Consider the following 15,000-nt stretch of genomic DNA (forward strand, 5'->3'; position numbering starts at 1 on the left):
TTGGCGTTCGTAATTAGACTTGAGAAAAATTAAGAAAAAGAATTTGAATATACCAAGTAAGTTTTATGGCAGGAGTTTAATTGATAAAATAAGGCAAGTGACAATATTTAATATGTATTATGAGAGAAAATTAAGTATTTAATTCAAATAAATATTTGAGTTTTAATATAAGTTATTGAAGTATTCTAGTTTCATGGATTCCTACTCGTTTCAGCGCCATGGGATGTATTTTATATCCAATTATTTCCATTTTGTTCCCTTTTATTATATACGTTTATGGATGTTTTATAAAATATGTACCATTGTAAGTCATTTGAATGAAAGTTTAATTAGCTATGCAATAGTAAAAGTTATAAATTCCTTACTTAGTGTTTGTGCCAAGATGAATTGAGTAAAATTTTCTCAAATTTTTTGATGAGGGAATAAGATTGCAAGGATTAATGGGTTATGTTGGGGAGAGTGAATAGTTGGGCTAACAAAGCAGTTGGACAAGACTGTAAGCAAGAAGTTTTGCAAATACTGGAGCAGATACTGGAGCAGAGAAGAGATAGTTTGTACAAGCCGAGGTGGGACTGTATGAAGGATTTGTAAGCCAAATATCGTATGAAATTTGAATTTGGATATTGAATGTTGTATAAAGAATTCTAGGCAAGAAGGTAAGCCTAGATGAAACGGTGAATCAAGTCATAATTAGTTGAATGGATAAAAATGATCATAGTTTGATGAAAACTTTATAATTCGGAAGTGCTAGAAGAGAAGAAAGGAAAACTAGAAATAATTGATTGACACTTTGTGTGAAAGAAGTTGTTGGTATATATGAAGTTCTTTTTGATAGGGTCTCTTCTGGAAAGTGCGTCCACTTTTCAGATACTAAAGCATTAGAAGGACAGTGGTTGTTGTGTCACAGTTCTTTCTGAAGTTATCTTATATCAATGGGAACGGTTCAGTTTTGGAACATTGGTTTTATATATAATTTTTATATATATATATATATATATATATATATATATATATATATATATATATATATATATATATATATTTGTCTGTGTCTGTATATATATATATATATATATATATATATATATATATATATATATATATATATTTGTCTGTGTCTGTATATATATATATATATATATATATATATATATATATATATATATATATATATATATATATATTTGTCTGTGTCTGTATATATATATATATATATATATATATATATATATTTGTCTGTGTCTGTATGTATATATACAGTATATATATATATATACATATATATATATATATATATACATATATATATATAATTTTTGTGTGTATGTATATATATACATATATATATATATATATATATATATATATATATATATATATACATATATATATATATATATATATATATATATATATATATATATATATATATATATATATATATATATATATATATATATATATATATATATATATATATATATATATATATATATATATATATTGTAGACACATGCATACATGCATTCAACTTTATTCTATTAAATATGAAGGATTTATTTGGCATCCTGTACTTCGGATATTTTCTTAGATATGAATTTGACAGTGGGGGTTAATTTCGTTACTCCCAACAAAAAAGTAAAGTTGAAAACAGAACGTGGAAGAATTTTAAGAACTAAGGTATGTCCATATGTAGAAAAGAATTATTCTCTATATCTTGAAACCAATTGACACAATCTTATACCCAAAGGTCACTCTAGTTCTCGTGTTGTTTGGCAGAATCAAATATACAATATGTGGACCGTATTTTTGCCATGACAGTTACAGGAGATTTTGCAATTTTTCCCATTTCAGTAGGAATAGATCCCAGGGTTACCATTTGTCCTAAGAATATTTTTAGTTTTCTGGCTGGTATTTTGTATATAAACATACAAGAATACATGACTTTCTTATCCTGATACAAAATAGCTTTCAGATCAAACATACCTCCAACCATGAAGTTTCTAGTTAATACAACAATTGAGTCCCTTCTTGTCATGCAACATGTATGTGCGTTCTAATTCTTTGATAGAGGAAGCGCCGAAATACGTAGGCTAAGGTACCCGGAAACTTTAAACCCTGCTCAAAAGTTAATGTTCTTCATTTCACTGGATGGAGAATATTCTATAAACATGAAAATGTCCTTGGTGCTGATCCGGTACTGGTGGGCACAGATAATATCAAACAGTTTTCTCCAAGGAATTCGCCTTCGATGAATTTAAAGAAAATGGAACTAATGTATTACAGAAATAAACATTCAAGGCTCAAAGAAGTGAAGTATTCCTTACTCGGTTTTCATTATGGTGTGATTTGTAATATATACTCTACTAAATTTAATGAATTAGATAATAGTTTTTAGATCAGAATTTCATGTAACAGCTTCCAGCAATTATCTATTTTTTCTATAGAATTAGGATTGCTTATTTTGATTTCTTTTAGTATCTATAGATTGAGCCATTTCCTAATAACTTTAATGATACTTTCAGTGAATACTTAATAAATGTGTCGAAATTTCACAATTGTGACTGTGTTTGTTTTCAATTCTTTTAAGTGTACTGATTATTGAAAAACTGCCTTATATGTAGAAATTGACCGGAATGTGATTATAAGCCCAGGATTATAGATGTCTTTGAGCTTAAAGTGGAGCTGGCTACTATGCAGAAAATAAGTGAAGGACATCATGTCAATAGTTTATCAATCGTGCCTGCGCTTTTCTTTTTTTTTTTTTTTTTTTTTTTTTTTTTTTTTTTTTTTTTTTTTTTTTTTTTGTCAGTGGTTCCTCTGAAGAAGATTGAGGAGTGATAAGTTGTATTATGTATGGCTATGCAAGGAGGCTAACCGAGATGAAGGATGCTATTATGGTGGAGATGAAGGCTCGTATACATCTGTATTCAGGATCTGAACTGTATATGAGCCTGCATATCTATGCAGTTGATATTAACGAAGGTCAGCTTGGAAACGTTCCTGCTTATCGATGTGCCGGACTGGGGTTCGAGAATAGCCCAAGCTCGATAGTTTCGTGAAGTCTCTGCAATCTCACCATCCTAGGGGTTTAGGTGAGCCTATATGTCTACCTGCTTAATCAATAACAGCCATTGCCTGGCCATTCCTGATCCTAGCTTGGGTGGAGAGGGCTTAGGCGCTGATCATATGTACGAGTATATATAGTCAGTCTTTAGGACATTGTCAGGTCTATATTCTTTAGACCTTGGTTCCTTGCCTCTGCCATTCATGAGCAATGTTTAAAGGTAAAGTTGAAGGCCGATTCATAAGAGGGCATAATGGATGATTGTCATACCAAGCCGAGATTTACTTTAGATAACATCAGATTAAGCGTGATTGTTGATGAGGAGGATCTTAAGGTATTCACAGAGATCCTGTAGTAACTGCGTGATGAGGGTGTCGATAGTAACAAGCAAGTTTTAAACGAGATGGTCCTTTTTTTTTTTTAAGGAGGAGACTACCACTTTTTAAGGCTGCCAAGACCATGTCACTTAAGTTTTATTCCAGCTCAGGAAATTTGAAACGTATGTCCCCTAGTATTTATTATCGAGGGAATCGAAGGAAACTAAAGTTTTTATCGAGAAGCTCCTTTATGTAGTTTAGAATTCCATCTCTAAGGTGTAGTTGTCTACAACCATTAAAATTACTATTTTAGTAACTTTCACTACCCCAACAGATATCCAAAACCAGTTTCTTCTGGTAGATAATGCCCCCAGTCATCCCAAGGCTATGGATGACTAGCATGAAAACATCAAGGTGGCATTCTGATTTCTTATCACTACCTTTTTCATTCAAACTAAGAATCAAAGTATATTTTTACTTTTTTTCTTTTTACCTTCAAGGCATGGCATAAACAACAGATTAAGGAGGGACTAGTTCACTTCCTTGACACTAGCTAATACGGGAGAGAGTTGTGGAAAAATTTCAAGGTGAAGAATTCTTGGATATTGCTACTGCTATCAATATTGAATGCCTTATGTATGAAGAATAAGCTGAATGTTCCTGTCATTTTTGTGGCTTTCATATCTTGAATTTCCTGAAGGTCGCGCTGTGTTAGACCATTACTATCCTTAAGCAAAAATTGATTATGTAGCGTAATTACAGGATCAAGTTTGTAGACAAAAGGATTTGCGACAAGCTGCTTAAGAGTCCCAGGGAACTGGCTTCTTAAGAGGAGGGTGACCGAAGAGGAAGAGAGCTGAACAAGGAGTTACAATGGAAGAGAAACCAGAAATTCCTGGGGTGTAAGACATCGAGTGTTTAAAGATTCCTTGCTCACGGGGATGCCTTTAATATCATAGTATATATTCATCTTAATTCTTGTAGAGGTGGCATTTCAGCATCTCTGGTCTTTGTGAACCTATTCCTCAACAATGAGAGTTTGATAGAAGGGGTGTTCTTTAACCTGATCCCTACTCGCAGATCATTCATCGTCCACGGCCACCTTTTCTGCACATCTTGATTCGGACCTTCTCATCTTTCAAAATCCAGTAAAAACCAGCTCTCCCCGACTTCCCAACCGGTGTGCGTCTTGGAGGAACAATACCTTCCTCCAAGGATGCGTCACTCACAGATCCAATATTTCTTGTCACGATGTTTATAACTATCGACTAATGGTTTTATCAAACTGTGAAAGAAGAGGAAAGTTTGATTTAAGAATATCCTCATGAGGAATCGTGGGTGAATAATTTATGCGGAATACGAAATCTTTTCTTAAATTGTTGTAATTCTATATTTTGTATAATAAATGTTCAAGTTTATATTTAAAATTAGGATTAATCATAATGAAATGACAATCGAATAGCGAGGGCTGACTACATTTTGGAAATCCATAATGAGTAATAAATATTTATGGTTATATTTGCCGTTATTACATAGCTAGGTAAGATGCGATGACTAATTATGAGATTATCACTTGCATATTTGTAGTTTCATCAGCATTGACATTTTATAACCGCAGCTACTTTATAACCGCACGACTTCTCTTATTGTTATTCAACTAACATTACTTTCAAAATTCTATTCGTATTCTCTGCGTCTTTTTAACTTCTCACTGGTAAATGATCGTGCATAATTTCTTGATAGTTGTAGGCTTGTTTTAGTATGCTCACTGGATATTTCATTCCATACACATGTGTGTATATATATATATATATATATATATATATATATATATATATATATATGTATATATATACTGTATATATGTATATATATATATATATATATATATATATATATATATATATATACTATATATATATACCATTTATATGTATATATATACTGTATATATGTATATATAATAATATACTGTACACACATATATATATATATATATATATATATATATATATATACTATATATATATATATATATATATACTGTATATATATACTGTATATATGTATATATATACTGTATATATATATATATATATATATATATATATATATACTGTATATATATACTGTATATATATATATATATATATATATATATATATATATATATATATATATATATATATATATATATACCGTATATATATATATATATATATATATATACCGTATATATATATATATATATATATATATATATATATATATATATATATATATGTAGGTATATAATGATATACTGTACATATATATATATATATATATATATATATATATATATATATATATATATATATATATATATATATATATATATAATCCCCTAGCTATCTTCATAGAGATCTACATCAAAGAAATACCCCCGCCAATATTTAGACAAACGAAAGAACTCATTAACAAGTATTTGTTCTGTGAAACGCTATTGTTACGTATAGTTTAGCTGTTTTACGAAATACTTGAATATTGTTGTTTTCCAATTCTTGGCCACAGAAAAAAAGCGAATCCACAAAATAATACTTATAAATGTTATTGTATTTAATAGAATATATTTTCAAGGTTTCTGCGGAAACATGTAAAATTTTTTATTTTTTTCAATCGCTTTCACTACATCGCCCATGTATAATTCGTATGAAGAAAAAATGAAAAAAGGATTGCAATCTCTTTTAAATTAGAGTAAACGTTTCCAGATCTTAGGAAAATTTAATTTGTCATGTTAGTTTTACACAAATTATCTCAACGTTCTTCAATATTTATTTTTCCCATTTTCACTATCCTTCACCATATTCCTTCTTTTATCATAAGTGGTGTCTTTAGAGGGTATTGGCCTATTGGTTTTCTGCAAGACTTTCTCCGTAGGCAAGTCTATTCAAACGTGCCTAAAATATATCCTCTCGCTCGGGCATCGAACCGGTTTTTTTTATTTTTTTTTATTTTTTTTTATTATTTTTTTTTTCTTAAGGAAGTTATCCAAATGTATTTCTCAACAGATGTGTAGAAATGTGCACCCAACACAACAATGATGTTGAGAATTATATGCCTTTATTTAGTAACTGCAATGCCAGATCATATATACCTGTCACATTGATTTGAAGTAATAAAAGCTCAAAGTGGATGTTCTTCAAACACAAAGGAGGTGCCAGTGGTTGCTACCTCTGAAGTAAGCAATTTTGCGCTCCGATAAACTAAGGAAGTTAAGAAATACTTGTTTAATTTGGGCCTAATGTATTATTTTTTGTATTTGTTATATATAAATAATTATTTTGTAAACAATGTTAAACAATTCTTTATATATATATATATATATATATATATATATATATATATATATATATATATATATATATATATATATATATATATATACAGTATATATATATATATATATATATATATATATATATATATATATATATATATATATATATATATATATATATATATATATATACAGTATATACATAGCATATATATATATATATATATATATATATATATATATATATATATATATATATAATTTTTAACATCGTTCACAAAACAATTATTTATAAATTACAAATAGAAGAAATAATACATTCAGTCCAAAATAAACGAGAGAGAGAGAGAGAGAGAGAGAGAGAGAGAGAGAGAGAGAGAGAGAGAGAGAGAGAGAGATCTGATTTATTTGTATTTTGGTTATATTTCGTAATAACATTAAATTTTATAGTAAGATTGGTTAATATTCTACTTTCCACCAATTCGGTACTGATTTCGCATATTGTTTACCATGACATTTATTTGCAATGCCGTTCCTTAACACAAAGGTTTTGGTAACCATAAATTATTGGATACAAGCATTCTCACATTTTGTTTTTTATCGGAACTATTTCTGTAGGTAACTAAACATATTTGTGTAAAAAATAAAAGCATTTTACCAGGTTGGCGGTGTTGCTGCTTGCAGTTATCCCGTAAGATAAGTTATCGCTGATTGATAGAGTAAAGGGAATTGTAAAGCATGAAACTTCGTACAGAGGAACCTAAAATCGGTCTCTTACCTGCACCCTTAATTACAGTATTATGAAAGAAAACCATGCGAATAAAATTACTGGCTTACCTGACATTGTTTTAGTGTTGTTTAGACAAGTTGTATTGGGTTTAATCCAATCGTTAGAACAGCAACACTTGCTTTTGAAGTCCCTAAAATGCACCAAGCACAACCCTACTTCCTTAGGTTCACTGACTCGAACGTTTAGAGATGGACACCTGAGCCTTTGAGTATCAACACATTACTTTTTTAACTATGTTTTTGGTATTGTCTTTCTCAGCTTTACATTTTAGCTAGATTTTGACGAGGTCAAGTAAACCGTCTCAATGAATAATAAGATTAACTTAGTGAAAATATTGGACAACCAGTGGAAGACAAAAGATGTTATTTATAGTACTTGGCAACTTTATATGTGTTGCCAGAAGATAGATGAAATCCTTAGAGGTGACTTGGTGACGCGTTGGCATGACTCTGCAGTATGTATGATAATAAATATGCTGTGTGCGTACGGTTCCTGTGCCTTTATCACACAGCCTACAAATGCACTGCTTTACAATGGATGTATTATCTAGTAATTGTTATTGTATTCGCTTGCTTGAGGGTACACTCGGGCACACTATTCTATCTAATTTCTCTTCCTCTTGTTTTGTTAAAGTTTTTTTATAGTTTATATAGGAAATATTTATTTTAATGTTGTTACCGTTCTTAAAATATTTTATTTTTCCATGTTTCCTTTCCTCACTGGGCTATTTTCCCTATTGGGGCCCCTGGGCTTATAGCATCCTGCTTTTCCAACCAGGGTTGTAGCTTAGCAAGTAATAATAATAATAATAATAATAATGTTGATATTTCATTATTTATGTATTTATAATTTTGTTATGTAGATGTTCATAGTTTCACCAGTTTAAATGACTAGCTGGTTTGTCAAGAAAACTTATTTATTCAGTAAAGCAACTTATCAACGGGGTGGCCGGTGGTGATTGGTGGGGTGGGGGTATAATTACAGGGAACATTGCCACACCTGTTGGGTGAGCTCTTTCTGTGTTGTCCGTGTGTGTGTGTGTGGTAGAGAGTGAGAGAGAGAGAGTATAGTAACTTATTTGATAGAAGATACTCGTAGTAGGTCTTGTTGTACCAGATGAGACGTTTAATCAAACTTACACTAGTGACCTGAAGCTAAATTTTCTTTAATATCCTCAAGTGTTTTTCTCTGCCTAGTATTTGATTTGCTTTTTTTTCCTGGAAGTATTCTGTTTCCTTGAGGGCTCATGCTGATTTCTGCAATCCAGTCAATCAAGCAACATTTATACTGTTGCACAGCGAGCAAGCAATTATGAATAGGTGAACATTGGCCTCCTTCGATTTCTCTTTCCCTTTTAATTGTAAAGTAATAAAAGTCCTGATTTCGAGGGTCAACCACTTTGATCAGTCTCTGGCACTATTCACTTCCACTATGTGGAATTGTCTTCTTTCCGTTCAAACTTCTTTTTATTCTAAAAGTCTCAACTTAGAAAAAACAGGCCATCAGAGGAGCCATTGCTCGTCTCAGTCTCTTCATCTACAGAAAGATCGAGATAAGTTCAAATCCTAAATGGTTTTCTGGGCTAGGATTAATCATGTCTATTATCATTATCAAAAAGGGGGAGGGGTTATTCAGCTTATTTCTCTCTCCCCAAATCACATATTCATAAACGCATTATATATATATATATATATATATATATATATATATATATATATATATATATATATATATATATATATATACATATATATATATATATGTATATGTATATATATATATATATATATATATATATATATATATATATATATATATGTATATGTATATATATATATATATATATATATATATATATATATATATATATATATATATATATATATATATGTATGTGTATATGATTATGAGTTCCTGTGCATGTATAATTGTATATGGCAATAAATTACACTTCAGTATCGTAAAAGTATAGTATGTACAGTACATATCTGTCTTTGTGACAGAATAATGTATAGCCAGGCATGAACGTTAGATTAGATAATAAATGGGGCATCATAGAAGAACTGTCAGATTGTAAAGCTTGAAATGATTTCTTACGTATTATGTGTTTAATACTATGTCTTGATACGTACAATTTGTTGGTTATAAAATGAAGTCTTTACTGGTAGATTTGATAACAGGGCCTTAATGAACTAGATAGGAAAATTTTACTTGGTTTTTGTGAAGTTGTAGAATTGTACCCTTTCCATTGTAGGCAAGTCTTGAGAGTTAGAGGTAAACCGAGTCATCTCTGTCTTATTTCTCTTCCACTTGTTTTTTTAAATTTTGTAATTCATAGATGAGGGATCTATTTTGGTGTTGTTACTGTTCTTAAGATCTTTTATATTGTTCATTGCTTCTCTTGTAGTTTACTTGTTTCCTTTCCTCACTGGGCTATTTTTCCTGGTCGGACCCCTTGGGCTTGTAGCGCCCTGCTTTTCCAACTGGGGTTGTCGCCTGGAAAGTAATAATAATAATAATAATAATAATAATAATAATAATAATAATAATAATAATAATAATAATAATAATAATAATATCAACTAGTGTTGAATGCGAATTCTAATTGGCGTTAGAACTTACTGTGTTTTTAGGGTTCATTTATCTGGAGATGATACTTGTCCCAACCTCTACATTTGCCGTAGTACCGGCTTTACTAATCAGTATAGCGTTACATTATGCAAGAATTTTGTATTAAGAACCAGCATTACTACATCTCTTTACCTGGCAGTTTTAGATTTAAAACTTAGTAATGATTTATTTATATATATATATATATATATATATATATATATATATATATATATATATATATATATATATATGTATGTATATATATATATTTATATATATGTATATATATATATATATATATATATATATATATATATATATATATATATATATATGTATTTTCAAATAAGCCATATATATTTTTGATACATTAATGTCTGGATTCTCTTAACGACCTCGGGATCAGAGCCCCAGGCGAAATCACACAAAGACAAGAGCTTGTGACCGGCCGAGAATGTGCAAAATTTATCATATATATATATATATATATATATATATATATATATATATATATATATATATATATATATATATATATATGGTTCCATTTACTTCCGCTGGAGAAGGATGTGATTAGGTTCTCAAAGCTAAGTAAATAGAGGTGATTGAGTGGTACTAGATAGCTGATGTGATTTGTTCATAGTCTTGTTTTAAATAGCATGGGTAATTGGAAACTTAAACTCAAGTTATTCGAATTTGTATGGAAAAAAAAATATAAATAGTGATTAAAGGAATTATTGAAATACTGATAACCATATTTGATGGAATTATTCAAGTCAATTATAATATCTTGCATATTTTGAATTAGATAAAAACGTTTCCAAAAATGGAGACAGAGTTTTCTGGGATCATACAGCAAAAAGATTTGGCCAACTTCCGGATGATGTAATAAGGATCAGGTAACTGTAAAAAGGAAACTTTATTAATGTAAAAGCTTATTCTGCTAATCGAGTTTCTTTATTGTATGTTAACAATGATACGTAAATCGAGGATGATGGTATTAATATTAGCTTTTTACAGTAATTAAGACTGCTCCTAATGACATACAGTACCATTGTTATTATAATTATTACTAGCTAAGCTACAACTCTATCTGAAAAAGAAGGATGCCATAAGCCCATGGACTCTAAAAGAGAAAATAGCCTAGTGAGGAAAGGGCATATGGAAATAGATAGAATAGTGTGCCTGAGAATTCTAACTCAAGACAGGGGAAGACCATGGTAAAGAGACTACGACACTTACCAAGACTATGAAAGATGCCTGCCATAGCTGAACAATTTCGATGCAGTAGTTAACCCTTTGAGTGAATTGTCAGGTGCATAAGGATGAAAATGTATAAATAATAGGCCAGAGTATTCGGTGTATGTGTAGGCAAAGGAAAAAATGAGCCGTACCCAGAGAGGAATCCAATGTAGTATTATCTGATTATCTAGCCAGTAAAGGGACCCAGTAACCCGCAAGTTATTGAATCTAAGACTATGACATAATTTGACACGACCTCAAATTCACATATCTTGACTTTCAAAGGTCTTCCTTGGATTATTTATTCCGAAGTCAGAAGAGAAAATTAGAAGAGGATGAAGTACTAAGATGTGGGACATGGTGTCAAAAGTCAAAGGGAACGCGTGATGGTGAAATGCTATAAGCTACAGAATTTTGAACATTTGCTTTATTTTATTCATAATTGGATGACTTACTGAGAAGAACAATTTCATTCAGATTAAGTTAAGACCCCGAAAAGTTAGAAAGAAATAGAAACGATAAGATCCCTCCTCCACCTAATTTCATCTTCAAATTTTCTATATAAATTTTCTTAAATATCCAATCCTGATGTAAGAAACCAAATCGAACTGTATATCTCAACATTACAGAACGTATAATGTCAAACGTTTGACCATAGTTTAACGATTTTGCGGTAAAGTGCCGTTGTTTGTGTGTGTTTATATATATATATATATATATATATATATATATATATATATATATATATATATATATATATATATATATATGATGAATTTTTGCACATTTAAACGTATTTTTCATATTTCAAATAAGCCATATATATTGATACATTAAAGTGTGAATTCTCTTAACGACCTCGGGATCAGAGCCCCTGGCGAAATCACTCAAAGACTGTAGTATCTGACCGGCCGGGTTTCGAACCCTGGTCCAGGATACTTGTATGACATTGACCTTACCACTTAGCCACGAAGAAAGATATTATATATATATATATATATATATATATATATATATATATATATATATATATATGTATATATATATATATATATATATATATATATATATATATATATATATATATATATATATATATATATATATATACATGTACATATATGCACACACACACACACATATATATATATATATATATATATATATATATATATATATACACTGTATATATATATATATATATATATATATATATATATATATATATATATATATATATATAATTTGTATGTTTACTCTTTGAGCGAGAATACCTTCATATGGTGAAAGGGTTTGCGTATTGTCATAATTAGCAAAGCTATATTAGTCAAGGCCACCGATACTAGGTTGGTTTGTTCTAAGCGATCAGACAAAAGTCTCCCACCATCACCAATCCGCGGTTGGTCAGCATTGTGATGAAAACTGGCCAACCCCAGTCATGAATTGACGTTTCTGATGCCTTTATCCTATAGTGGTTTATAAACAGCTGCATTTGTTATTGTTGTTGTTGTTATATCTTCTCATTAAGATTGAATTATTATTATTATTATTATTATTATTATTATTATTATTATTAGGAAAGCTACAACCCTAGTTGGAAGAGTAAGAAGCCATAAGCCTAAGGGTTCCTACAGGGAAAAATAGCCCAGTGAGGAAAGGAAATAAGTAAACGAAAGATGGATAGCCCAAATGAAAATCGGGATTGACTTTAAAATCGTTCACAAAAATTAATGGAAGTAACTCTAGTTGGTAACATGTTTGACTACATTTCTCCCTTGTAATGGCAGCAGAACGATGTCGTGCTTTGTCATACAATGGGAGTCGTCTTTTGCGGTAAACAGGAGCGGTGTCGTCCTTTGTCGTAGGTCGTAATGGAAGGTGAATGCGTCTCTGGGCATTGGAGTCAACTTGCGGTGGCCTGTTTCCTTTTGTTCGAAGGTATATTGTGTTTGGCTTAATAATTTCTCCAAATTTATGAGCTTTACTTGATTAATAGGTTCAGACTCTTTCGCTGTTTACACGCTGCACGAACAAACAAACCTGGTTTCTTTGTTAGAAAAAGTAAACAAGTCTTTTAAAGAATAATTTTGTATGTCGACGTAAAATTATTGGTATACCAATATTTATTGTATGGTTAACATGCGTCGAAAGCACTTTTATTATTATTATTATTATTATTATTATTATTATTATTATTATTATTATTATTATTACTTCCTAAGCTTTTATCTGAAGGTTAATTTAGTTGAAATTCAAGAATACTATTTCTTGTCTTTATATTTTGAGAGAGTTGTAAGCGCAAATGATTACCTCATTTTATCACAATTTTAAAAATACTAATTGATAATTGCGTTAGACTTGCTCAACCCAAGGACAGATTGTGCATGCATCGTACTTTTGCTGTTTTTGTGATAGGTCCTTTCGTTGATTACCATTCTTATTAAAAAAAAATATTGTAAATAGATAAATGATAGTGGAGATAGTGAAAACGATAAGGAATAATAAAAAAAGATGATTGAATTTCCACAATTTTTAGTTTACAAGAGACTGTCTAAATAACGAAAGAACCATGTTATAAAGGTGCTCAGGTATTATTATTATTATTATTATTATTATTATTATTATTATTATTATTATTATAAGCTAGGCTATGACCCTAATTGGAAAAACGAGATGCTATAAGGGTCCCAGCAGGGAAAAATAGCGAAGTGAGGAAAGGAAACAAGGAAATAAACTTCAAGAAAAGAAAAAAAAAATAATTAAAACTTTCTATTTCATTACATTAGATCCTTCACATATATAACTATAAAAGAAAAAAAAACAAGAGGGAGATAAATGAGATAGAACAGCATGCCCTTGTGTACCCTTCTAAACAAGAAAACTCTAATCCAAAACAGTGGAAGGCAATGGTACAGAGGTTATGGCACTACCCAAGACTTAAGAACAGTGATTTGATTTTGGATTGTCCTCCTAGAAGAGCTGCTTACCATAGCTAGAGTATCTTCTACCCTCAGCAAGAGGAAGTGGCCACTGCAGTAGTTAACCCCTTCAGCAAAAAAAGAATTGTTTTGTAATCTCAAGTGTTGTTAGGTTTGAAACTGTTGGTTACACGCATGGGAATATGTCAACGTGAATTTGAAAGTGTCGTTCCAAACTTTTTTATTTTTTGCCGTTGAATCACTGTTTTTGGTTTCGTCGACACATGTTTTGCTAAGGTACTCGATGTTTACGTCGAGATTGCGTGTTGTATTATTTGTTTTTCCCTGGATCCTGGAGGTATAGCACTGTCATTACTGATCTAGCTAGGCTTTTTACAGCATCTTAATCATAGGGATAGGAGGAGAGAGTAATTGAAAAGTGAAACGGTAGGGAGTATAAACATGAAAACTACGATACACATAAACTATATATACAATGTATATATATATATAATATATATATATATATATATATATATATATATATATATATATATATATATATATGTGTGTGTGTGTGTGTGTGTGTGTGTGTGTGTGTGTGTGTGTGTGTGTGTACTATATATTGCGTATATTTATGCATACAGTATCATCATCATCATCAGCAGCAGCAGCAGCTAAGCTACAACCCTAGTTGGAAAAGCAGAATGCTAATAGCTCAAGGGCTCCAACAG

At 30.2% G+C, this 15,000-nt stretch overlaps 2 protein-coding genes across 3 annotated transcripts in view; one reads left to right on the plus strand and one right to left on the minus strand.

The window, feature by feature from the left end:
• The window catches only part of LOC137645010 (uncharacterized), a 14,599-nt gene extending 6,899 nt beyond the window's left edge, over window positions 1-7,700 (minus strand). The window contains exon 1 of the mRNA XM_068377874.1: window positions 7,541-7,700. Within this exon, the coding sequence (XP_068233975.1) occupies window positions 7,541-7,547 (7 nt within the window). The 5' untranslated portion in view covers window positions 7,548-7,700. The remainder of the gene's footprint in view (window positions 1-7,540) is intronic.
• The window catches only part of LOC137645965 (dynein intermediate chain 2, ciliary-like), a 469,865-nt gene that overhangs the window by 250,681 nt on the left and 204,184 nt on the right, over window positions 1-15,000 (plus strand). The gene's annotated exons all lie outside the window — the stretch shown is intronic.

Source organism: Palaemon carinicauda, chromosome 8 (genome assembly GCF_036898095.1).
Source record: "Palaemon carinicauda isolate YSFRI2023 chromosome 8, ASM3689809v2, whole genome shotgun sequence".
Taxonomy (NCBI): domain Eukaryota; kingdom Metazoa; phylum Arthropoda; class Malacostraca; order Decapoda; family Palaemonidae; genus Palaemon; species Palaemon carinicauda.